This window comes from Triturus cristatus, chromosome 1_2 (assembly GCF_964204655.1).
Source record: "Triturus cristatus chromosome 1_2, aTriCri1.1, whole genome shotgun sequence".
Lineage (NCBI taxonomy): Eukaryota > Metazoa > Chordata > Amphibia > Caudata > Salamandridae > Triturus > Triturus cristatus.
Window position 1 is genome coordinate 238,084,429 of NC_140580.1, and position 27,622 is coordinate 238,112,050.

At 50.2% G+C, this 27,622-nt stretch overlaps 1 protein-coding gene across 6 annotated transcripts in view; it reads right to left on the reverse strand.

The window, feature by feature from the left end:
* Positions 1-14,186: 14,186 nt before the first annotated feature.
* SIRT1 (sirtuin 1) overlaps positions 14,187-27,622 on the reverse strand; it is a 647,146-nt gene continuing 633,710 nt past the window's right edge. For all 6 annotated transcript variants that reach the window (XM_085603543.1, XM_085603538.1, XM_085603542.1 and 3 more), the window contains one exon: positions 14,187-15,286. In XM_085603543.1, the coding sequence (XP_085459669.1) occupies positions 15,024-15,286 (263 nt within the window). In that variant the 3' untranslated portion in view covers positions 14,187-15,023. The remainder of the gene's footprint in view (positions 15,287-27,622) is intronic.

The following is a 27,622-nucleotide window of genomic DNA, read 5'->3' on the forward strand; positions in this document are numbered from 1 at the left end:
TCGTTACCGAAGGTAAGTAACTTGTTAATCTGAAAGAAACACGTTAGTTAGATTCCTCACCTTAGAATAGATACCCAAGCAATACCATCCCCGGTGGTGGGTCTGCGAACCAAGATCACACCAGAAAGTCCTGGAGGACAGAACGGCCAAAGAAGCCATCCCTCCGGACTTGGCTGTCAAGGCAACAATGCCTGGCAAACGTGTGTAGCGAAGCCCACGTCGCCGCCTGACAGATGTCCTGCAAAGGGACACCCCGTCCCAAAGCAGTAGTAGCCGCAGTGGCCCGAGTAGAATGGGCGCGCAGCCCAGCAGGAGGGTCCTTTTTTGCCAAGGAATAACAAATTTTGATGCACAAAACGACCCACCGAGAGATGGTCCGTTTGTGCACAGCTTTCCCCTTCTTAGCACCCACGTATCCAACGAAAAGTTGGTCGTCCACCCGGAACTGCTTTGTGCGGTCCAAATAAAAGGAGAGCGCACGTTTTGGGTCCAGACGGTGGAGCCTCTCTTCCTCTTTGGAAGGATGCGGAGGCGGAAAGAAGGTGGGCAAGGTGACAGACTGCCCAAGATGAAATGGAGTCACCACTTTCGGAAGAAAGGAGGGACGAGGCCGAAGGACAACCTTGTCCGGATGAACAGACAGAAAAGGAGGCTTTGAAGATAAAGCCTGGAGCTCACTCACCCGTCTAGCCGAGGTGATGGCTACCAGAAAAGCAGTCTTAAGAGTCAGAAGATGAAGGGGACAATTGTGAAGAGGCTCGAAGGGAGCGCACATCAGGAATGTCAAGACAAGATTCAAGTCCCACTGAGGCATTACAAACGGAACAGGAGGGAACGTGTGAGTAATGCCCTTTAGAAAGCGTGTAACTACAGGGGACTTGAAAAGAGAAGGCTGATCAGGAAGCCGCAAGAAGGCAGAGATGGCAGCAAGATAACCTTTCAGGGTGCCCAGGGCAGAGCCCTGCCGGGCCAAAGAAAGAAGAAAGAGGAGAACCTCAGAAAGAGGGGCGGAAAGGGGATCCACAGCCTTTGCTGTGCACCATGCCACAAATTTGTTCCACCGGCAGGCGTATACCGTCTTTGTGGAGGGACGCCTGGCTGCCAGAATGATATCACAGACTTCAGGAGGCAAGTCAAATGGCATCAACTGCCGCCGCTCAATCTCCACGCATGGAGGTGGAGGCTGGACAGGTTCGGGTGGAGGACCGTCCCCTGCTGCTGCGACAGAAGATCCTCCCGAAGGGGCAGACGTATCGGAGGATCGGTCAACATACTGAGTAGCTCGGGATACCAGTACCTTCGTGCCCAGTCCGGAGCCACCAAGATGACTTGGGCCCGGTCGCACCTGATCTTCTCCAGCACTCTGGGCAGAAGTGGTATAGGCGGAAATGCGTACAACAGACCGCAACTCCACTCGTGACGAAAAACGTCGCCGAGCGAGTGCCGCATTGGAAATTCCAACGCGCAGAACTGCTGACATTGCGCGTTCTCTTCGGTGGCGAATAGATCTAACCAAGGCTCTCCCCACTGCTGAAAGAGACCTTGCGCCACTTCGGAGTTCAGACGCCATTCGTGATCCATCATGCACCGGCGGCTGAGTTCGTCTGCTCTGGCGTTCAGAGAGCCCGCCAGATGTTGAACCACTAGGGTGACGCCCTGGTGTTCCAGCCACGTCCAGAGGCGCAGAGCCTCCTGACAAAGGGTCCACGACCCCACCCCGCCCTGTTTGTTGCAATACCACATGGCGGTGGTGTTGTCCGTGAACACCTGCACGACACTGCCCCTGACAGAGAGAAGGAAGGCTTTCAGTGCAAGCCGGATCGCTCTCAACTCCAACAGGTTGATGTGGAGACGAGACTCCGCCGGAGACCAGAGGCCTCTGATCTCCGCCTCTCCCATATGGCCACCCCATCCCAGGAGGGACGCATCCGTCACTACGACATGCTCCGGTTGGGGAAGGGAGAGGCTTCTGCCCATGACTCAATCGCGGTCCGTGAGCCACCACTGCAACTGCTGTGCAGTGCCCTCCGAGATCAAGACATGGTCGGACAGGTTGCCGTGATGCTGGGCCCACTGAAACTTCAGGTCCCACTGCAGAGCCCGCATGCGCCGCCTGGCGTGATGCACTAGTAGGATGCAGGAGGCCATCAGCCCCAGAAGCCGCAACACTAGCCTGACCGAAACCCAGGATAGAGGCCGAAAGATAGGAATCAGGGCCTGAATATCCCGGACCCGCTGTTCCGGTGGATAGACCCGGAACTGCGCCGAATCGAGAACCGCTCCGATGAAAAGGAGCTTCTGAGAGGGACTCAGGTGTGACTTCGGCACGTTGATGGAAAACCCCAGCAAATGCAGGAGATCCGCCGTGGTCTGGAGGTGGGAGACTACTGCCTGGGGCGAGCCCGCCTTCAACAACCAGTTGTCGAGATAGGGGAAGACTGGAACCCCTGATCTGCGCAGATGAGCTGCGACCACCGCCATCACTGTCGTGAACACCCGAGGGGCACTGGTGAGACCGAAGGGGAGCACGGTAAACTGAAAGTGCTCTGGGCCCACCGTGAACCGCAGGTAACGCCGGTGGGCCGGCAGGACGGGGATGTGGAAATATGCGTCCTGCAAGTCCAACGCTACCATCCAGTCTCCGGGGTCTAGGGCAGCTAGAACCTGAGCCAAGGTCAACATCTTGAACCCTTCCTTCCGGAGGAAGGCATTGACGTTCCGGAGGTCCAAGATAGGGCATAGGCCCCCTTTGCCCTTCTTGGGAACCAGGAAGTAGTGGGAATAACAACCACGACCTACTTCTGGACTCGGAACGCGCTCGACGGCCCCCTTGGCCAAGAGGGCGGAAACTTCCTCGTGGAGAAGATTCAAATGATCCCCCGAGATACGGTGGTGCTGCGGTGGCATGGCTGGAGGGGTCGTCTCGAAGGGGAGGGAGTAGCCCCTTTGGACGATTTGCAGCACCCACCTGTCCGATGTGATGGACCGCCAGTGGAGCAGGTGATGGCGAACTCTGCCGCCCACTGGCGTGGAATGGGCCTGAAAGCTCGGACTAGGAAGGCTTTGAGGCGGATGCTGCCGGGGTGGATGTGGGCTGACCTAGTCGTCCTCCAGAACCGCCTCGGCGGAAACCACGTCCGCGCGCAGGTTGGTTCTGCGGCTGGTGGCTAGGCGCACGTGAGGAGGCACCCCTTCCTTGGCCACGAAAGGGGCGAAAGGCGGAAGTTTGCGACTGCGGGGCCGAGAGGCCCAAGGACTTGGCCGTAGCCCGGGAGTCCTTAAAGCGATTCAGCGCACTGTCCGCTTTCTCGCCAAAAAGGCGAGTGCCATCAAAGGGCATGTCCATGAGAGAGCTCTGGACATCACCCGAAAATGACGTGGACCGCAGCCAGGCGTGACGTCTAAGCGCCACTGAGGTAGAAATCGCCCTACCCAGCGAGTCCGTGGTGTCAAGCCCACATCTTATAGCATGTCGCGCGGCATCCCTCCCATCGGCCAGAGCCTGGGTAAGTCGTGTCCGGACCTCCTCCGGACACAGGGGCAGCGCGTCCTCCACCGCATCCCACAGAGAGTGGGAATAACGGTCCAAGAGACAAGCGGTGTTCAAAGACCGCAGGCTCAAACTAAGGGAGGAGAACAGCTTCTTGCCAAACTGCTCTAGTCTCTTGGAATCCCGATCCGGCGGGGCGGTCGGAAAGAGGATTGGGAGGTGGAGGCCTGGATAACCAGGCTCTCAGGGGTAGGGTGTTGGGACAGAAAACTGGGGTCGCCCGGAGCAGGGCGGTGGCGCCTGGCGACGTTCCTGTCCACAGGAGGAACTGTGGAGGGCTTGGACCAGGTACCCTGTAGAACGTCAGTGAGGGCCTCATTGAATGGCAGCAGAGGCTCAGTGGAGCTTGCTGCAGACTGAAGCACCTCAGTGAGGACGTTCGTCCTCACAGCCACGGCAGGTAGCTCGAGCCCAAGGGCTGCGGCCGCCTTGCGCAGCACCACGGAGAAAGCAGCACCCTCCTCCGAAGCCACAGTCGGAGGAGAGATGAATCCAGTGTCTGGCGAGGTATCCAGACCACTGGCCTCCCCTAGTTCATCTGCCCAGTCCTGGGACAGTTGGGCCTGAGCGGCCATAGGATCCTCAGATCCCTCCCAGTTGTCCCCATCATCCGACTCCTGGTATAGAGGAGAAAGTAACGGAGCCGGGCGGTAGACATAATGGGTCTCTAGCGGCATCGATCTCGGCATCCATCGATGCCGGACCGGTGCCGGGCCCGGAGCGGGACTAAACTGGGGCACGACGTCGAGCGGAGTCGACGTCGGGGGTGGAACCGGTGTCGACGCCGGCGGAGGAGGCGTGACGAGGTCGACCGGCGTCGACGGGGACTCGAGAACAGGTCCCTCGGGCGCTTGCGGCGTCGAGGCCGGAGCCGTCAACGGCGCCGGGCCGGAGCCACCGGCAGCCCAGTCGGGTCCGCGGGGCCCGAAGGCGCACCAGCGGGCGCCGACGGTGGAGCCAGGTTCCTCATGGCCGAGAGGAAGGCACTGACCTCCGCCGGCGTCGCGTCAGTCCCAGGGACCGGAGGGTATGGGGACGAGCGGCGCCTGCGGCTCCGCCGGAGCCGCGGGGGTGGAACCACCCTGACCCTCGGCCGAGTCGCGCGACCGGCGAGGGGAGTCCGAAGAGCGAGGTCGCCTCTTGGACTTCTTGGAATGCTTCGACTTACCCGAAGACTTGGATCCCGACGACCGATGGTGACGTCGGCTGCGGCTCCGCGACCGATCCTTGGACCTCCTCCTGGACCGGGATCGAGAGGCGCGCGGAGCCGAGTGGCGAATCTCGAGAAGCTTACGGGACCGCTCCCGTCTAGCCTTCGAGGTCAGGGCCTTGCAGTCCGAACACGACGCCGCGTCGTGATCGAGGCCCAAGCAGTAAAGACACCGGCGGTGATGGTCGGTAACCGACATCAATCGGTTACAGTCCGTACAGGCTTTAAACCCAGGCATCCTACCGGCACCGGTGTCGAGACACGATCAAAAAGGATCAAAAAAGTTAGTCAAAAATTGACTAAAGGGGTAGCTCTCCCGGATCTGCGCTTACAGGCGCAGAAAAAAGAAGAACTGACGTCAGCGCGCGAGGGCGGCGTCTAAGTACTCCGACGACGTCATCCCGGCGCACGACGCCGAACGCGGAGCCGCAGACGACGCCTAGCGACGCGCAAGGGGTATTGCTGACGAAAAATCTTCCGGATCCAGTCTGACGCCTGGGGATATTCTAAGGTGAGGAATCTAACTAACGTGTTTCTTTCAGATGCGCACCGTGCGCGCAGGGTGTGCGCACAGTGAAAAAAACAGAAAAAAAAAAAAATACATAACTTAGCATTTAAAAAACCGTACAAATTCACTGAAAAAACCATAGGTTTCACACACGTTATAGTTAGGAATTATCATTTACAAAACCTTGCAAATTCACTTAAAAAAACCATAGGTTTCACATATGTTATAGTTCGCTGTACATTTCACTCGTAAAAAACCAATGAAATTCCACGTTATAGTTCGATCAGGTAACTATAACTTGCGCGACCGCAATCCACAATGTGTAATTTCAGATGTCATCATTGTCATGAGTGATGTCACTGACCATGTCATGAGTGATGTAATATGTGACGTCATCAGCAGTTTATTGTGGGCGCGCAAGTTATAGTTACCTGATCCAACTATAACGTGGAATTTCATTGGTTTTTTACGAGTGAAATGTACAGCTAACTATAACATGTGTGAAACCTATGGTTTTTTAAGTGAATATATATATATATATCATCACATCGTTCCCAACCTTTAAAGTAAACAAGACTGTGGTCCTCAATATTCGATCAATTTAAGATTGAGGACGACAGTCTCATTCAATTGCCAAGGATAAGTTAAGTAAACAGCTGCAGAACTTTACATGAGTGGGCCGGTTAGCACCACTCACATGACACAAGTAACAAGGCCTGTTCACACAACTGATTACTATAAAAACACAAAAAAGGTGTGCTGCCAACACTGCGCTCATGTCACTTAACTCCTAGCAAGGGCTATATCCCCCTATAAAACACTACAAGAAGAACAAGTTACTTAGCTTCGGTAACGATGTATCTGTAAGAGACATATTAGTTATAGATTCCTTACCTTGCAATTACCCCCAGGCATCAGACTGAACTGGGAGAATTGTTTCCTCAGCAGTACCCCTGTGCGTCGATAGGTGGCATCAGTCGACTCCGCGTCAGTCGTCGTGGTTGCTGGGATGATGTTGCGGTGTCTACTTAGACACCGCCCCTGCGTGCCGACGTCAGCTTGGACACTACTTTCAACGCCAGGAGCGCAGAGCTATGATAGATACTGATCACTGGTGCGCCACACTAGGGCCCTGCAAGGGAGTCCCTATCCCTATAAGTCAGTTCACAGAGCAGGGTGGATGGGTGGGCGGTAAGGAACCTATAACTAATATGTCTCTTGTAACTTGTTCATCTGAAAGAGACTATTAGTCAGATTCCTTACCTTAGAATAGATACCCCTGCAATACCAAACCCAGAGGAGAGACTGCAAACCAAGTTCACACCAGAAAGTCCTGGAGAACAGAACGGGCAAAGTAGCCATTCCTCCGGACTTGACCATCCAGGCAGCAATGTCTAGTGAATGTGTGCATAGAAGCCCACTTGGCCGCCTGGCAGCTGTCAATGAGTGGGATTCCACATGACAAAGCAGTAGTTGCTGCCGTAGCTCTAGTGGAACGAGCTCGCTGCCCACTGGACGTTCTTTTTAGCTAAAGCGTTACAAATCTTTATACAAAGGATGACCAATCTAGAGATGGTACGCTTTTGCACATCCTGACCTTTCTTGGCACCTACATAGCCAACAAAGAGTTGTTCGTCCACTCAGAAAGCCTTTGTGCGGTCAAGGTACAGAGACATCGCACATTTTGGGTCCAGACGGTGGAGTCTCTCCTCCTCGGAAGGGTGTGGAGGAGGGAAAAATGTGGGCAGAATGATAGTCTGTCCGATGTGAAGAGGAGTGACAACTTTAGGTAGGAATGAGAGTCTCGTTCGAAGCACCACTTTGTCCGGATGCAACAAGAAGAAAGGGGGCTTAAAGAAAGGGATTGAAGCTCACTCACTCTGCGAGCAGATGTGATGCCAACAAAAAAAGCAGTCTTCACCGTGAGAAGTCTAAGACAACAGTTGTGAAGAGGCTCGAAGGGAGTGCATTTAAGCTAAGCCAAAACAAGGTTCAAGTCCCACTGAGGCATTATGAAAGGAGATGGAGGAAAGATGAATAATTGCCTTTAAAGAACCTACTTACAATAGGATACTTGTACAAAGAAAGCTGATTTGGTAGCCGAAGATAAACAGAAATGGCTGTCAGATAGCCTTTAAGAGTGCCCAGAGCCGAGCACTGCTGGGCCAAAGAGAGAAGGAACAAAAGAACATCAGAGAGAGGGGCAGAAAGGGGATCCACAGCCTATGCTGTGCACTATGCCACAAACTTGTTCCATAGACAGGCGTATATGGTCTTAGTGGAGGGATGTCAGGCTGCCAAGATGACATTACAAACTTCAGGAGGAAGGTCAAAAGCTGTCAACTGTCGCCGCTCAATCTCCACGCAAGGAGGTGGAGGCTGGACAGGGTCGGGTGGAGAAACATCCCCTGCTGCTGCGACAGAAGATCCTCCTGATGGGGCAGTCTAATCGGAGAATTGATAGACATGCACAGGAGCTCTAGGTACCAGACTCTTTGAGCCCAGCATGGTGCTACAAGAATGGCTTGCGTCCGGTCATGCTTGATCATCTTCAGCACTCGGGGCAGAAGTGGTGCAGGAGGGAAGGCGTACAGGAGGCCGCAGTTCAACTTGTGACGACAAACGTCACCGAGCGAGTGAGGCCTTGGAAATTCCTATGCGCAGAACTGCTGACATTGTGCATTCTCTTCGGTAGTGAACAGATCTAACCAAGGCTCTGCCCACTGCTGAAAGAGACCTTGGACCACCTCCGAGTGAAAACGCCATTCGTGATCCACCAGGCAACGATGGGTGAGTTCGTCAGTCCTGGTGTTGAACCACCAAGGTTATGTCCCGACGTTCCAGCCATGTCCACAGGCGAAAAGCCTCTTGACATAAGGTCCACGACCCCACCCCGCATTGTTTGTTGCAGTACCACATGGCAATGGTGTTGTCTGTGAACACCTGCACTGCCTTTCCCTTGAGGGAGGGAAGGAATGCATTCAGTACCAGGTGAATCGCCCGAAGCTCCAAGAGATTGATATGGAGCCCGGACTCTGCCGGAGACCAGACTCCTCTGATCTCCACCTCTCCCAGGTGGCCACCCCATCCCAGAAGTGATGCATCGGTCACCACCATGAGATCTGCTTTGGGGAAGAGAGAGGGATCTGCCTTTGACCCAATCCCGGTTCGTTAACCATCAGTTCAGTTGTTGCGCAGTTCCCTCTGAAATGTGGACGTAGTCAGAAATGTTCCCCTGATGCTGCCTCCACTGAACTTCAGGTGCCACTGCACATCCTGGATATGCCATCTGGCATGATCCACCAGCAGGATGCAGGAGGCTATGAGGCCCAGCAGCCTCAGAGTCTGAAACATCGGTATAGAGGCTGAAACATCGGTATCATAGTCCGAATATCCCGGACTGGCTGTTCGGAAGGATAGGCTGGAAACCAAACAGCCCCGATGAAAAGGAGCAACTGAGAGGGAATCAGGTGTGACTACTGCACGTTGATAGTGAACCCCAGCGAATGCAGGAGGTCCGCCGTAGTCTGGAGGTGGGAGAGAGCCTGGGCCGAGCCCGCTTTCAATAGCCAGTCCTCGAGATAGGGGAAGACTGGAACCACTGATCTGAGCAAGTGAGCTGTGACCACTGCCATCACCTTGGTGAACACCCGAGAGGCCAAAGGGTAGCACAGTGAACTAAAAATGCTTGTGGCCTACCGTGAACCTCAGGTAGCGTCTGTAGCCTAGCAGGACGGGAATATGGAAATAGGCGTCCTGCAAGTCCAACGCCACCATCCAGTCTACAGGGTCGAGAGCAGACAGGACAAGAGCAAACAAGAGCAGACAGGACAAGAGCCAACAAGAGCATTTTGAACTTCTCCTTCCAGAGGAAGAGGTTGAAGGCCCTAAAGTCTAGGATAGAACGCAGGCCTATGTCCTTCTTGGGAACCAGAAAGAAGCGGGAATAGCAACCATGACCTACTTCTAGCGCAGGGACCCTTTCAATAGCTCCCTTGGCCAAGAGAGCTGAAACTTCCTGGCGGAGAAGCGCCAAATGATCCTCCGACATGTGGTCGAGAGATGGTGGCATGGAGGTCTGACATGATGGATTGCCAGTGGGGGAGGTAATGGCGAATCCTGCCATCCACTGGCTTCTGATGGGCCTGAAATGTCAGAGTAGGAGGGTTTGGTCCCTGCGGGGGTGGGGTTGACTGGACTGCCTCGCTGGGTCCCACGTCTGCGGCCACGTGGAGGCTGGGCAGATTGCCTGGACCAGTGGCTACACTGGGCCGGACGTGGTGGGGTGCCCTTTTTGTAGCCACAAAAGGGGTGAAAGGCAAACTGTGGTGGAAGGGATGATGCCACGAGCCCCAAGGATCTGGCCGTTGCTCAAGAATCCTTAAAGCGCTCCAGTGCAGAGTCTGCCTTGTCACCAAAAAGGCGAGGGCCATCGAAGGACATGTCCAGCAAGGTCGCTTAAACATCCCCCAAAAAACCAGACGTCCTCAACCAGGCGTAGCGTCAAAGGGCTACCGACGTGGCAATCGTGTTTAGTAAATGTAATGTAAATGTCAAGGTACTTATAGAGCGCACTGTCACCAGACGGCCACCTTGCGGTGTCGCCTTTTGCGGTTTCCTGGCGCTGATACTCATACCGCTGTGGAACCCCTCCTGGCTTTCCCTGTGAAGTGTCCACTCCTGGGCAAACCCAGAGTGAAGCCAGGCATCCTTAGCGCTGTTGGGGCCGGTGTTTAGTGAGTCGTGGCATCCAGTCTACATCCGATTATGAATTTGGCTCCATCTCTCCCATCCGCCACTGCGTCGGAGAGAACGGCCCGGGCCTCCTCCGGGCACTGAGGCAGCACTTGCGCAACTGTATCCCAGATAGTATGGGAGTATCATCCCAAGAGGCACGCGGTATTCACGGACCGCAGTGCCAAGCTGGAGGAAGAGAACATTTCCTTCCCCAGATGATACAGCTTCTTAGATTCCCTATCTGGAGAAGCACAAGGGAATGCGCTCTTGGAAGAAGGAGCTTGGACCACCAAGCTCTCGTGGAAGGGTGTTGCATGAGGAAAATGGGATCGCCCAGCGACGGGCGGTGGCGGCAGGCAATCACCCGTTCCACAGGAGCCCCTACAGAGCTTGGACCAAGTGCACAAAAGGATGTCCGTGAGGTCTTCATTGAAGGACAAGAGGGGTTCAGAGGAAAGTGCTGCAGATTGAAGCACCTCAGTCAGGAGATTAGTCCTGACTGCCACTGTAGGGAGCTCCAGGCCCAAGACCTTGGCTGCCCTACACACCACCACAGCATAGGACGCTCCCTCCTCTGTAGCCACGGTAGGGGGAGAAAGCATGCCAAGGTCTGGTAAAGTGTCCAGACCACTGGCGTCACGTAATTCCTCTCTCTAGTCCTGTTCTTCCAGCTGGCCTGCCAAAGAGTCCAGCGACCCCTCCCAGTCCTCATCATCACCTTTAGGGCGATAGGGAACACCTGGGATTAACAAGGGTACAAAAGTACCCTCCAGTGTCGGATTTGACGTCGACCGACGTCGGTCTGGGTCCATCTTGGGGATGAGGATGGGGACGGCGTCGGCCCAGGGGACGGCCAACGCCGGGTGCGTCGTCACCGGGGAAGGTCGAGTGAGGTCGACCGGCGCCAATCCATATCCAGGCCTGGAACCATGGGGCCCGAAGGCGTGCCAGCAGACTCGGGATGGCCAAAGATTCGATTGAGGGCTGCGTAGAACCTACGAAGCTGGGCAGGGGACGTTATGGCTCCAGGAAACAGGGGAGGGGGGGGGGGGGGGGGGGGGGAATTCGCGAACTCGTCCCGGACTAAGGAGACGGAACCTTCGAGCGACGACGCTCTTGGTCCCGCATCTCGTCAGCTGACCGTCGGGGAGAAGGCAAAGAGTGACGATGCTTCTTCGCCTTCTTCTTGTGCTTCGACTTACCTGAGTGCGAAGACTTGGACGAGGTGTGGTGGCTTTGAAACCGGTCTCGAGACCTTCCCCTTGAGCGAGACCAGGAGCGATGCGGAGCCGACTGTCAGACCTCCAGAAGCTTTCGGGACCACTCCCGCAAAGAGTTCAGATTCATGGCCCAACAGTCGGCGCATGACTTCGGTTCATGGTCGTGCTCCAGTCACCAGAAACACACGATGTGCGGGTCCATCACAGACATCAGTTTGTGACAGACCTTGCAGGGCTTGAAGCTGGTCCGATGGGACATCCCTTTGGTCACCAGGAGTCCAAGACTCAAAAAAACAGAAGTTGACAAAAGTAAAAAAAAAAAAAAAAAGTTTAGTCAAAAAGTGACTAAGCAGCAAGCTCTTCTTGCCAGATCTGCGCTAGCCTGCCATGGAAAAAGAAAGAACGGACGTCAGTGCATAGGGGCAGCATCTAAATTCACACCGGGATGTCATCCCGGCGACCACGACACCGATGACGGACGCGGAGTCGACCAACGCCACCTACCGATGCGCAGGGGTACTGCCGATGAAAGAATTCGCTGCCTCTAGTCCAGAGGTCTTCAAACTGTGGGGCGCGCCCCCCTGGGGGGGCGTGGATGGGTTCCCAGGGGGGCGCAAATGCCTCTGGAATTGCATGTAAATGAAGATGGCCTGGAAGTGCGGCAATTTTTATTTGCTGCATTTCCAGGCTGTCTTCATTTACTTCGAGCCCTTGTGAGAACGGTGATCAGCGTGCTGTGGGAGCGGAGGTCAGGAAGTGTGCTGGCAGGGTCAAAAAGATTGCTAAAAAAACACAAACATTTGCAATGCAATATGTCTGGAATTTGTGAGAGTTAGAGCTATTGATTTGTAAATGATGTTTCTTGACAAGTTCAAAAGTTAGGCCTTTATAGCAGAAATTTCCATAGTGCCGAATCTTCTGGAAGCTGTTATTTTCTGCTTGAATCATGATTATAAGATATGCTGTAATTACAGAACCACGCAGTGTTGGTAAATTCAATTGTTATTTTCTATGAAGTTTACATACACACCTCACAAAGAGGGACTTGCAGGGTACGGGTGGATTGGTAGGTACTGCCCTCTTCACCCCGGGAGATTTGGGAGTGGTAATTGCTACACAGCACTGAATTCACAACCGAGCAGGGAAGCACTGAGCCTACCAGCCCACTCTGGTACAGCGACAATAGGCTTCAGCAGCAGGTTGAGCACTGGTAAAGAGATGCAGTCAGAGAAAGAGGTATTAGTTATAGAGGTCAAGCTCATCAAAAGGCACTAAGGATGAGTTTAGAGGTAAAAGGGAGAGAGCAACGGAAAGTAAGAGCAGAATGGTGGAATGAAAGGAAGGTAGGCTTGGTCCAGGGGCAGATAGGCTGGTTCGGTGCAAAGAAATATTGGAGTCAGGAGCAAGGGCAAGGGCAAAAGGATTCGTCAAGATGAAGTTAAATAACAAATTGTTGAAGGGGGTGGGAATTGTTCAGCGGTAAAGGGAATAGTTAATGTTTGTTCGAGTGCTGTGAGGACATATTAATCTGCACGGCAATAAGCAGATGGTTGGTTTTATATACCTGAGCTCAAACGGCCTTATGACATAACAAGGTGTCCGTCCGTGATGTTCCCATCACAAAGTAGGTTTGGGAGACTAAATGGCTTCTGAATCAATGCTCAACATATTTAAAAAACATGGGAGAAGACCACAAAAGAAGTGAATTGTGCAGCAAAATAAATCACAACATACATAGAACTAGGTTCACTTAAAAACATAAGTGTGCAACAAGAATGCATTGGTCTTCCTGTAATGCACAATAAAGCAGAATTATCGAAAATACATAAATCTGTCCTCCAGAATAGAATGTTTGTAAGTACTAGTTTACAGCACTGAAGAATTGGATATGCATTACTATGCAACAGATGATGGATTATGTAGCAAATGCGGTAATATAAGTGGCCTTTTCCCCCCTTTTTTTTCTTTAAAAAAGGCCATTCATTAGTGAAGCAGGTACTGCTGCCAGGTGTGTAAGTGGCCACTGCTGGTTATCAATAATTAAGCAGATGCAGCAGGACTGGGGCCCATGGGTTTGAGGGGCCCACTGCATCACAGTTATCACTGTCTACCTTTAAAAAAGGGGCATGTGAGCTTATTTTCCTTTTAAGCATTAGAACCGAGGGCACCTTTGCAGAAAAAAGGGAGACAACGTGTGGGAGCTTTATTTTTTTCTGAAAGGGACCTGATTAAAAATCGGAGTGATGGTCAGGCATAGAGGGGGAGAGGAGATAGCCTACTACTCAGGACTGCTGTTATCAATAATACAGCGGGTGGAGTTGCATTGGGGTCCAAGAGTGTGACGTGCTCACAACACCCCAATTATGGGAAGCAGTATTTTTGGGACCATACATGTTTGGGTTTGGTGCATTTGCTGTTTTATAAGTATCATACTTAGTGTGGTTTATGAGCTATAGAAAAAGTACTCCTGAAATCATCTCATAAACCCCATCCCTTGCACACAGCCATTTCCCCCCCACTCCACCAATCGTTGCCTTACAGTTTTGCAGGGGGGCCCAACCTCAAAACATTTTGCTTAGGGGGGGCTCCGAGCAAAAAAGTTTGAAGACCTCTGCTCTAGTCTGACGCCTGGGGGAAATTCCAAGGTAAGGAATCTATAACTAATAGTCTCTTTCAGATTAGACCCTGGGGTGCCCTTCATGGTCCAACAAGACCGTATTGCCATGAGACAGGCCTAGATCATGGCGCATATGCATGAACAGTGTTTGCCCTTGACCAAAACTCAGTAACATGGGTCCATACATCTGCAGCACTCAGGATAGGGGTACACGTCCATCATCATGCAGGGGACTTTCCTGTCCCAACAATGACTGTTACACAGGTAGCAGATTATTTCATAACTAAAATCATATTCCAGGAGAAGTTACATTAAAAAAAATAATCTTGAAACAGCATGACCCATTTTACCTTTTAAAGTCACTTTTTTATTTTTATTCAGTGATATGTTTACAAGGATTGTAAATGATATACAACCATCAGGATCATAGTACATCAGTTACTTTACAAAATTATTTAGGATGCAAGCCCCTTCCATACTACCTCGAGCAGCGTGGCTAGGTACATTCTTTTTACGCACTCCGCCTTGTCCAGACGGTAAGGGCAAATTTACAATTGATTGCTGTAAGTCCAAAATAAATTAGGACACCAGTAGTAACACAACACTGCAAATAGATTTACATTTTTTCTATCACTTGCAGTATCACAATTTTAAATAGTTACATTTGGAAACTTTAGCTAATTGTTCACTTTCTATCTACACACAAGTGGGATGCAAATATGAAATAAAAAAACTGCATGCAATAACCAAACCGTAATAAAATAGTCAAATGCTAGTGTTACATAATGATGATACAAGCGAGCTGTGGGTCAATCGCACTGTATAATCATAACAAATGTGACAGTTCTCTTTGTTCTGATTTAACTCCAGCCACTAGTAATTTAGTATCCAAATAGGCTCTCATGAAATGGTTTGAAAAAACTAGCACGTGTAGAAGGAGAACCAAATCTAATTATTTTTGTTTTGGCCGTAAAGAATGTTTCACATATAAGAGACGTTAAGCTTAAAAAAGTATACTTGTATGGCGTTTCTTGTAGCACCCACGCTAACAGAAAATTATGATACTTGTCTTTTTGTTGAACTACATTACAAGGTAACATGCTTGTTCTGATAACGTCAACATCCGAATGCTGGTGTACACTGTAGTAGGCAAAAATTAAAGATAACTTATGGGAATAGCGTCAATTGCTCATCGTTCTTTGAATATCGTTTTCTCCTATGCAACTTTCGATTACGTCAGTTGAAACACTGGTTTCATTCTCCACAGCACTGTAACATTCGTCATTATCACTATCATTTTCTGTACATTCGTCAAAACTAGGACAGGATTCACTTTCATCACTACTTCCACAAGAACTTGACGATATGACATCATCTGAGTCTGAATAAACTTCAGCACCATGAAAAATGTACCGATTTGGAGTAAGATATAAGTACTGCGTACCTGAAAGGAAAAATATTTTGTAAATGGTTAATATAAAACACAAATACGTTGCACAAACATGTAAAAAGGTCTATAACAATATTCAGAAAGCCCAATTACTGAACGAACTGATTGCAGAATGCCAACAGCTCTTAAAGCAAAAAAGTTTTCCAGAATGCGAAACTATAAACATAAGCAATATACATCAGTGCAAGATTACTTTGCACTATTTTTTAGATTGTTATAATGATGACTTCATTACAAACAATAAGTATAATAATGATGGGTACTGAATGTTGACGGTTTTTAAGTTGAAGAAATAGTAGGGAAAAAAGCTCCTGAAAATCTTCTTGATTGCATTTTAAATTTCTTCTGAAGGAGCGTCATCTTGGATGTTGCTGAAAGAAAATACATTAAGAGAAAAGACTGGGCAGGTACAGAAGTGTGGCCTTACACAGAGAGGAAAGTAAGGGAGTAACAAAAATACTGATCGCGCAGATGTGGCATGAAGTGCACGTTCCTATGACACCGACTGACGCTGAACTCCATCAGACCCAGGCTCATTGCAGTGAAGTCATAACTCCGGTAAATATTTCAGACAGACGAGAAGACTTTCTGCCACTGCATGGTCACCCAAAAAACTGGTGATGGACCTTGCATGGTGCTTTGTGGAAGTTCAATTATTGGTCTGAGCGTCCTATATTTAATTAGTGCTCTTGACCTAATGATTCAAGAGTTATTGTTCACATTTGGTTGGTTTAGGCAACATTTGGCTCCAAATGAAAAGGAAAATGCTACTTTCCCAGTATGCATCTGTTCTTGGCATATAGAGCTGTAGAGTCATTTGCTATGTATAGATCGCCATCTAGTGTTGGGTCCGGATGTTTGCACTTTGTTTTTCTTTGAAGAAGTCTATCCAGTCACAAGGTAGGTGACTCCTTTTGGTGATAGTGCGCATGGGCATCGACTCCATTGTTAGATTGTTTTCCTACTGAGGGTGATAATGAAGTTTGTAGGAGTAGTAGAAGGAAATGTCCATGAATGCATGTATCTAAGTAATATGTTACTGCAACAGGTATAGGTACCCGGGGAGGTGGGTGGGCGCATATCACTGTACAGCTCAATATGCCAAGAACAGATGCATACTGGGTAAGTAGCATTTTCCGTTCAAGGCATACGAGCTGTAGATAATATGCTATGCATAGACTATATAGCAAATATCTCCCAAAGCAGTGGCTAACCTGTATCTGTTGCAGTGGTCTGAAATAGTGTACGTAAATCTGCCTGGCACGTCCTAGCTTGTTGTCTTGCTAACACATCTACACAATAGTGTTTTGTGAATGTGTGAGGTGTAGACCATGTTGCAGCTTTGCAAATGTCATCTATGGGTATATTTCCTAAGAATGCCATAAAAGCTCCCAGTTTGTGTGTAGAGTGTGCTCTAGGGGGAACTGTTAACACTTGTTTAGCTTTTGCATATCATGTTTGAATGCACTTGACTATCCGCCTTGCAATACCGGATTTTGATATGGGATTGCCTTTGTGTGGTGGAGAAAAAGCGACAAAAAGTTGGTTTGTGTTACGGAAAGGTTTTATCCTTTCTTTGTAATAAAGCAATGCTCTCTTCACATCTAATGTGTGTAATGCATGTTCTGCCACTGAATCTGGTTGAGGGAAGAACACAGGTAAGTGAACAGATCGATTAATATGAAAAGCAGAAATGACTTTTGGAAGGAATTTAGGATTAGTCCGAATAACCATTTATTTTGGTGCGTTTGTAAAAAGTGTTTTTCTATAGTTAATGCCTGAAGCTCACCCACCCTTCTGAGTGATGTGATAGCAACGAGGAAAGCAACTTTCCATGTGAGAAATTGCAGTTCACATTTGTGCAATGGCTCAAAGGGTGGACCAATTAGTCTGGTGAAAACAATGTTGAGATTTCATACTGGAGCAGGTGGACGTCTCGGGGTAATGACTCTTGAGTCCCTTCATAAAGGTTTTGATAACAGGCATTCTAAAGAGATCGATGTGGTCTATTCTGGAGGTATGCCGCTATTGCAGCGAGATGTAAGCGTATGGAAGTGTACGCTAAATTGTAACGCTGTAGATGCAACAAATAACATATAATGTTTTGTACAGAAGCATCAAGCGGATTGATGTGGTTATTACAGTATATCACAAACCGCTTCCACTCTGCTGCATAGTAGGCTCTTGTGGTAGGACGCCTAGCCTCTTTGATAATATTCATACAGTCTGGCGGTAGATTAAGATAGCTAAACTAAGACTTCAGGAGCCAGATCGCCAGATTGAGTTGACTGGGGTCTGGATATCTTATGCCTCCATGGCTCTATGTGAGGAGATTGGGTGTAAGACGTAGTTTTTGATGAGGAACTACTGAGAGTTCCAATAGGGTTGTGAACCAAGGTTGACGTGCCCATGTGGGAGCAACTAGCATTAGTGTCGGGGACACTTGCTTGAGTTTCCGAACCACTTATGGAATGAATGGGAGAGGCGGAAAAGAGTAAGCAAATATCCCTGACCAATTCATCCATAGTGCATTGCCTTTGGACAATGGGTGTGGATACCTGGACGCAAAGTTTGGGCATTTTGCGTTTTGGTAAGTGGCGAACAGGTCTATGTGAGGGACTCTCAAACGTTGAAAGTATGGAAGGAGGACCCGAGGGCGAAGTTCCCTTTCGTGTATTTGCTGTCTGTCTGCTGAGGAGATCTGCAATCTGGTTGTTGACTCCTGGGAGGAGTTACGCTAGGAGATAACGTTTGTGGTGAATGGCCCACCTCTAGATGTCTTGGGCTAAGTGCGAAGATTGGAGCGAATGTCCCCCCCTGTTTTTGTATGTAATACATGGCTGTTATATTGTGTGTGTGAATTAGGACAGCTTTGCCCTGTAGGGGAGTTTGAAACTGCTTGAGTGCCAGAAATATTGCAACCAGCTCTAGGTGGTTGATGTGAAGCAACTTTTGTTGTTGGCTCCACAAGCCTTGCACTGTGTGCTGTTGTAGATGAGCTCCCAAGCCAGTGAGGGACGCGTCTGCTGTCAATACTATCTGTGAAACCGGGTCTATGAACGGCCGTCCTTTTGATCCATTTTGTGTGTTCCACCACTGCAGAGAGCGATGAGAACGTCCACTTACCATCACTAGATCGGTCAATAGACCTTGTGACTGGTTCCACTGACTGGGTAAGCATTCTTGAAGTGGACGCATGTGCAGTCTGGCATGGGGAACGATCATGATGCAGGATGACATCATTCCCAGTAGCTGCATGTAAGTTCGAGTTGGAATCCAATGGCTGAGTTGAAAGCAGAGAACTAAAGCCTGAATATTGCGAATTCTGGCTAAGCTGGGAAAAGCAAGAGTTTTTTGAGTATCTATTGTGGCTCCTAGATAGTCCTTTGTGTTGACTGGTTGAAGATGCGACTTTGGTACATTGATTCTGAATCCTAGTTGATGCAGTAACTACATTTTTGAAAGTATGCTGCAGACATTGTTGGTACGTGTTGGCTTTGATGAGCCAGTCATTTAAGTAGGGGAAGACGTGGATGCTCGGTCTCCTTAGGTGAGCAGCCACTATGGTCAGACACTTTGTGAAGACTCTGGGGGCGGTGGTGACACCGAATTGGAGTACCCTGAAATAATAGTGCTGACCCGCTTTCACAAACCTGAGGAATTTGCAATGAGTAGGGTGAACTGCTATATGGAAGTAGGCGTCCTTTAGATCTAGAGTAGAAAGAAAGTCGCCTTTCTGTAGCAGAGGAAGTACCTGTTGAAGTGTCACCATGTGGAAATGGTCTGACTGAATGTACCGGTTGAGTTCTCCGAGATCTAAAATTGATCTGAGAGAACCGTCTTTTTTGGGGAATCGGGAAATAAAAGGAGTATATGCCCAACCTTTGATGTTGGGGGTGGCACAAGCTCTATAGCCCCTTTTCGAAGTAGAGACTGAACCTCTTGTTTGAGGAGGTATAGGTGGTCTGGTAATAGTCTGTGGGATATTTGGAGGCATGTTGATGAATTCCAGGCAGTAACCAGAACTGATAATTTGGAGTACCCAATTGTCTGTTATTGATTGCCAGATTGGTAGAAAATCTGACAGTCTTCCCCCACCATGTGTTGAGTGGTTGGGGGGAGAAGCGAAGCAAAGTCACTGCTTTGTGTTGGCAGATGAGTTGCATGGGTTTGAACCCCGGATCCCTGCCCTTATCGTTGTTACCCCTGTAACCTCCTTTGAAATAACCCCTAGACAGAGAGGGTTGTTTTTTGCCCTTACAGGTGGAGGTGGCTTCTGATGAGGCCTTTTTTGAATCTCCTTGGTAAAAGGAGCGTCAAAAGGAAGCACGACCCTGTGTGGACTGAGGGGCTCCCATAGATTTGGCTACCTCAGTACCTTTCTTCATTTTCTCAAGTGAAGAATCTACCACTGGGCCAAATAAATGTTCCTTCTAGAAAGGGGTATTTAAAATGGAGGTTTGAACCTCCGGTTTAAAACCAGATATACGGAGCCAGGCATGTCTCCTTAAAAGGACACTGGCGTTTATAGCTCTAGCAGCAGTGTCTGCAGCATCTAAAGAGCATCTTATTTGATTGTTAGCAATGAGTTGCCCTACATGAACCAGATCTTGTGCTTTTCATTTGTGTTCCGGGGGCAAATATTGGATCAGTTGTTCCATTTCATCCCAGTTCGCAAGGTCATATTGCGCTAACAGTGATTGAGTGTGTGAGATGAGCCAGAAATTGGCTGCTAGAGAAGCTACCTTTTTCCCCAGAAGTGTCAATAAGTTTTGAATCCTTATCAGGAGGGGGAGCCTCTCTTGTTGTCTGGGAGTTGGCTCTTTTTCTTGCATTGGACACAACCAGGGAGTCTAGTGGCAATTGTCCCCTTATATATACTGGGTCCGATGGTACTGGCTTGTACTTTTTGTCCACTCTAGGGGAATACGAGCTCTGACTGGGTCATTACAAATGTCATCTACATGCCTGGCCATGCCTTTAAGCATGGGTAGTGTATGTGATGACTTCTGTGTGGTACTGAGGATTTCAAAGAGGAAATCTTCTAATGACTCCTTATGCAACTGCACCCCATGGTAGTTGGCAGCTCTACCCAGTAACTAGATGTAGCCTACACTATCATCTGGTGGAGAGGGTTTGGTGGGCGAATTGGTGTTATAAGCGTCCCATGGGTCTTGTAATGGCTGATCATCTACCCTATCCTGATCATGATCCCAATCATCCTGGTTGTCAGGTGTATGTGGTGGTGACTGTTCAGGTGGAATTGGTTGAATCTGAGGGGAAGGTGGTGATGAAGGAAGAATAGGTGGAGGAAGAGGAGGAGGGGAAGGGTTAGTTCCAACAGATCTCTTCCTTAAATGGATGTGGTATTCTTTCTCATCAGTCCTTTTTAGAGTCACTTTAGTGGTGATGTGACCAGTCTCTGTATGGATATACAAAAGTTTTTGTTTAGGATCCGGTTTGTCCATTGGGGCATCAAAACTGGGATTTGTAGTTTTCTGCACTTTTGTCTGTTTCGACGCCGAAATCTTAGGTGGCGGAGTCGAAACCGTTGATGTCTTCAGATCCAACTATTTTTTTGGTGGCTTAACGGTGAGGGTCGGTGCCGGACGTATGGTTCGACCCCGAAGGTCTGGGCTCCGTAATGGGCTTGGAGGGAGTCTTTTCGGAGCCGGAAGGCTTTTTGGTAGGCTTCAGTGCTGAGCCAGAGGGTGGGGCGTCAGAAGGGTGATCTTGGGGCCAGAGGGCCCAGTGTCTTTTTAATTGAACTGGTCTCTTGGGATGAGGGGGGAGGTGTACTCGCGGCACGTTGACCATGCGGGATGTCCTCCTCTTAGTCGGAGTCTATCTCTGAGACCTGCTCTGTTCCCATGGCCTCGCCGGCTTATTCGTCCGACTCGAAGATGTCCGGAATGGAGCTTGTGTGCTGGCTCTGCATGTCGCGACGTTGAGCCGGACGGTGCGAAGCGTTTTCTTACAGCGGAAAGTCTGGCACGCGTCGCAGTCTTGATCTCTGTGTTCAGGAGACAAACACAGATTACACACTTCGTGTGAGTCAGTGCGTGGGTATTTTGCGTTGCACCGAGGGCAGAATTTGAAGGGAGTTTGTTCCATCGACTGCAGGTCGACCCGATGTAGGTAGGCCTCATGGCCTTCCACGAACTTCAAATTATTTTAAGTAATTACGATACGCGATAGAAAGGAAGACGCGGTTGAAAACAATACTGTTGAGGGTGAGTATCTTGCGTACCGAGGGAAACCGAAGGAACGGTGTCGAACCGGAGCGCAACGATAGATTGTTTTCTTCCGCCATCAGGTTCAGACGTCTAACAATGGAGTCGATGCCCATGAGCACTATCACCGAAAGGAGGAGTCACCTACCTCGTGACTGGCATGACTTCTTTGAAGAAAAACAAAGTGCAAACATCCGGACCCAATACTAGATGGCGATCTATGCATAGCATAACATCTACAGCTCATATGCCACGAACACAACATTTACATTCTGGTTGGCATCACAGCAGACACTGCATCTACAGAGTGCTGAGCTCATTGATGCACCTCTATCACATTAACAGCCTCCTCTATCCTTTTCACTGTATAGATCATCATACAAACATCTTCATGTTTACATGCCTCAACATCGTGGTTTTAAAGACATCTACTGTACCTCCACAAATCTCCCTTGCTTTTGTAAAGATAGTTCAATATGCAACAAATCCACCTATATATCTGATCATTTTGATGCTCACCGGCCTCCACTACACTATACAGCTACTACCAAAACACTTATTGTTCAGAAAGACTCAGTTTTTTACTCTTTTCAGGTTTTGGTCTCCAGAACATAATTTGCCTCTTTCCTTTGCACACCACAGAATGGGGTAGGACTTCTCAGCAAGTCAGTCTCAAGTATTCCTATCCCCAATGCTTATTTCAATACTTTCTGCTTTTGAAACCTACTCCATTACTGCCCATTTAATCCCACATCTAACCCCTCCCTATGTCACGGATTTCTTGCTCGACTAACTTGGCACAGTCTTAGACAGTCTAATACCTAAAATGCTCATCATTATTCTAGCTGATGTAGGGGGCGTGGCTTGGTGCCGATGTAAGCAGCAGCGGACCTCGGAGCTCCTCCGTCGCTGCCCTCCGCCGTAGACCATCCTGACAAGCTACAGAGGCCCCTGATACCGCAGACTAACGCAGAATACTGGGTGGCCTCCTGGACGAACTTTTAGAGCGTCAGAGCGCTGGGAAAAGGGAGAAAATTGGGATTTCCCTGCGCGTTGCAGCCCATCAGATCGAGACCCAAAATGGCGGCTGTGATCGGAGGAGGAGATGCCAGCCGTTAGGGTCTGCAAGTGCCCCTGGAGCATCTACTGGCTGCCATATCCCGAACTGTTTGGAGGTCAGGACTCGCATGGGAACCCTCTGACTGGTAAGACTGAGGGACGGAGGGAGCGGACTCGCCTCGTTGGGCTGACTGACCAAAGTTGCCTGACCCTAAGATGTGGAAGGAGGGACCCTGACCCTGCCTGCGCCGCGTTGAAACCATTCGACTCTGGGCCGCCTATCCTGCACAAGACGACTGCTAGAATAGTTTGGCGTCCTACCCTGCCGAGGTGGTAGGCTAAGACGACACCCAGCTGCACTGGCGCTGAGGCGGGCTGAGAGGTACCAGTAACCGGAGCTGCTGAGGTTTGCGTGCATGGGGGTTATGCGGCCTGAAGAGGTGCACAGCGCGCAAAAGCTCCGGTGATTGCCACGACTGTCCTGGGCTCACGGAGGAATCGCGGTGAGGTCAAGCGGGAGGAGGATGAGCAGAGGCGCGAGCGGCCTGCGCTTGGAAGCACCCAGCGCAACCAGATATTCCAGGGCTCGGCGATTCATGCACACGGGCTACCCCCGGTGGGTGCTCGCGGGCACCTTGCACGCACACGCTGAGTCACACCTCGGCATAGAGACTTACCAGGAGAGCGGAGCGGAGAGAAAGCACGGGGCTAGCTTGGACGAAAGCGCTGCTCAAAGCTCGATTGCACTGGCCTTGGAGGTACGGTGAGACGGGCCTCCTTACTGTGGGGGATGTTAGGTTTAACATCCTTAGAAGTGCATGAACATTTCAACACCTGAGCCGGTCATAGCGCGCACCATCGCAGCACTTAAGGGATACTGGGCCCGGATCCTGCTGCACTGGAGCGCCACAGTGATAACACTACAGGTCTTCCTACTTCCTGAACCACTGCGGGGGCGAGTCCTTTGTTCCTGGATGGGCCATCCCCCACATTCCTGAGGCAGCTGGGGCAACTGTCAGGGGCTCCTACGGATTGGAATCACCTGGTCCGCATACTTTCAGGCAGGACACACGAGAGCTGAGGGGCGGGTGCCATTGCACGCACTGGAGGACGGCGGCACTACACTTGACCTGTGAAGGCAGGGCCCAAGGACCTTTCTCACGCAGCGTCTTACTTCTGACAATAGCTCGCAAAATGGGAAGGGTGTCCAGGAGCAAGAGATACAAGGTCTTGCGGACGGACGAATCGGAACAGCACACAGACTATGATGAGAGTACAGCCGGGAGGCGTGGAGTGGGACAACCCAGAGACCCCACCTTGGGTGACATCATGCAGGCCATTATATCCTCACGGGAGGTGTTGGAGGCGAGGATGGATGCCATTGGGTCGGATCTCACCCTCTTGAAAGATGACCACCGAAAACTTAAAGAGAGGATAGTGACCAATGAGGATACCATGAAGGACATACCGGATGCGGTCACCATCCTACAAAGCTCACTGAAAGAAGTGGTGAACAGGGTCAAGGTGCTAGAGATGAGGGCAGCGAGGGGCGCTCGAGAAGGAATAACCTCCACATCGTAGGCGTTCCGGAAAGAGGAAGGAGCTGATGCAGTCCAGTACCTGGAAACCTGGCTGAAAACGGAGGTGGCCCCGGAGGGTCTCTCCCCCTTCTATGCACTGGAACGAGCTCATAGGGTCCCGGCTCGCCCACCTAAACCTGGTGCCCCACACCGTACACTTGTGGTGCGGCTACTGCATTATCGGGATCAGGACTTTATTTTACAAAGGGCCCGTGAGAAACAGAATCTACAGATCGGAAACATCAAGGTGATGATATTCCCGGACTATACTAGGGAAGTGCAGCGCCAAAGATCCTCCTTCCTAGCTGTTAAGCGGAAGTTGCGCCAGTTCAGACTTCCCTACGCAATGCTGTTCCCGGCCTGCCTTAGGGTAACTTCAGGGACGGAGACGCACTTCTTTCTCACCCCGCAGGCCGCGTGGGACTGGTTGGAAACCCGAGGCGACACTGGATCACGCTCACCACATCCGAATCCACCCAGACAGCGGTTGTCCCCCGTTTCGACCCTACGGAGGTCCATCTCTCCTGCTGGCCGCCGACGGGAACGAGATAGAGCGGTCCTGGCAGTAGCAGCCATTAGCCATGGGAATGTCAGTCCGACTAACAAAGACACGGACCACGAGAGGGACAGAACTGTGAGCTCGACATCGAGTAGTACCCAGGGGTTCTCTGATGCTGAACTTCCGGACGGCACTCCGCAGACTGCAGATGAGGTGTTTGGATGATCAGTCTGCCGTTTGCCTCGGGAGGAGACTGTGGGATGCCCACTGTGGCCCCTGGCCCTAGAGACCCAACTGATGCACGATGGATGGGCATGGATGTATCATGGGGACCTGCTGGAGGACTGGCTATAGCGGGGGGAGCCGGGGGGAGTTCTGAGACCAACGGAAGTGAGACACGCACCTCCACCTTTTTATGGTTTTGTGCATGCATGTTTTAGTTTGGATGTGGACCTGTTCTTGTGTGCCTGTCCTGGGGTGTGGGAGTTGGGTAGAGTTTACAGTTTGGGGTAAGCGGGCTGGGGTCAGACATGTCGCTAAGGGAGATTGCTGCTGTCAGAGTATAGAGTCGGAATTATGGGTACCTCCGTAGGCATCAAAATTATGACCTGGAATGTTAGGGGGATGCACACTATGAGCCGGCGGCACAAAATACATGCTTACCTGACGAGAAGAGGGGGGCAAATCGCATTACTTCAAGAAACTCACTTGACAAAGACAGAAGGAGCTGCACTACAGCGCCGAAGGAGGGGACAGGTGTTTCACACTACGTACTCAGCCTTTGCACAAGGGACCTTGGTGTGGGTGCGAGCGGGGGTTCCCTTTTAATGTGTACGACAGATAATAGACCCTGAGGGACGATTCGTAGTGGTGGTGGGGCGCCTTGATGGCCGGGATATTATGGGAAGTATATACGCTCCTAATGTTGATCAGCCGGCTTTCTTTGCACAGCTATCTCAGAAACTAGCTCCAGTCCTGACTGGACCTGTGCTTTTGGGGGGAGATTTTAATTGCATTAACGAATTGGCCCTGGACCGCTCTCATCCACCCCTCCCTGACGCCCCCACGCATAGAATAGCAGAAGCCGACGCGACTGGCAACGGCACTGGAGACTGACAGACACTTGGAGGGCCCATCACCCAGGGGAAGGGGACTACTCTTATTTCTCGGCTTTACATGAGCTACGTTAGGCTGGACTCTATTCTTTGTTTCCCAGATGTGCATGGGGGATCACACCGAGTGAGTACTTAGCCAGGAGAATACCAGATCATAATCCCCTGTTAGTGTCCATGAATTGGCTGCGAGTTAGGTCCACCATTCCCAGTTGGGGCCTCCGACCGAAGACTTTGGAAGACCAGGTCTTTAGAACCACAATAGTTATTGCTATCGAGGAGTACTTTCAGACCAACACTAACACGACCACTAGCATACACAATGAGTGGGATGCCTTCATAAAGTGATAAGAGGTCGCTGTATAGGAGAAGCGGTTGCGGTGCGAAGAACCTTGCTGAATGAGGTACAGAGGGCAGAACAACAGCTCAGAGAACGAGAAGGATAGACAGGAGGGTCTTATGACAGCCAGAGAAGAATTGGCGACCCAAGTGGAACGCCTAATATGTTTTGATTATAGGGCATACGTGTAGCGGGCACACGCTGAGAGGGACAAATCTGGGGCACTGCTGGCTTGGCTGGCCAATCCGGCACGAAGGGGGACACCAATCTTAGAACTGCGAGGTGGAGATAGAACAGCGTATTATGGGCAGCAAGCTATTAATGCGCAGTTTCTGGAAAATTATACTATCCTGTATCAAAGTCAACTAGATCACCGGGTATTGGAGGAGGGGGAGGAGGATTTCCTGGATGGAATATGCTACTTACCAGTATGCATCTGTTCTTGGCATGTAGAGCTGCAGAGTTGTACACTTAGCATAGGTCGCCATCTGGTGTTGGGCCCGGATGTTTGCAGTTTGTTTTTCTTCTTGGACCGTGCTTGGAAGTCACGAGTTTGGTGACTCCTCCTTCGGTCCGTACTGCGCATGGGCTTCGGCTCCATCCTCAGATTGTTTTTCGCCAACAGGGAAATGATGGAGCGTAGTAATAACAGTGAGAAACCCATGTGTGTTGTATCTAAATAAGATGGACTGGAACGGATACAGGTAGCCGGGGAGGCGGGTGGGCGTGTACAACTCTGCAGCTCTACATGCCAAGAACAGATGCATACTGGTAAGTAGCATATTCCGTTCGAGGCATATGAGCTGCAGATTGTACACTTAGCATAGATTATATAGCAGTACCCAACCTTAGCGGCGACCACCGGTATCCGTTGCAGCTGTTTGAAAGAGTGTTTTTAGTACAGCCTGGCCCACCCTAGCTTGCTGCTGGGAATGCACATCTACACAGTAGTGTTTTGTGAATGTGTGCGGTGTAGACCATGTGGCTGCCTTGCATATGTCATCTAAGGGTATATTCCCTAGAAAAGCCATAGAAGCCCCTAACTTTCTTGTAGAGTGGGCTTTAGGGGGAACAGATAATGTTCTCTTTGCCTTCTGATAGCAAATTTGTATGCATTTTACAATCCACCTAGCTATCCCTGATTTTGAGATGGGGTTGCCTTTATGTGGTGGAGAAAAGGAAACGAACAACTGTTTGGTCTTCCTGAAGGGTTGCGTTCTTTGCATGTAATATAGCAACGCTCTTTTCACATCTAGTGTGTGTAAGGCCCTTTCCGCAACAGATTGGGGTTGCGAAAAGAAGACAGGTAATTCCACTGATTGATTGAGGTGGAAGGGGGTAATGACTTTGGGCAGGAACTTCGGATTAGTTCGAAGTATGACCTTGCTGTGATGCATTTGTATGTAAGGTTCCTGTATAGTGAACGCTTGTATTTCACCAACCCTTCTAAGGGAAGTGATAGCTACAAGGAAAGCTGTTTTCCAGGTGAGAAATTGTAGCTCACATT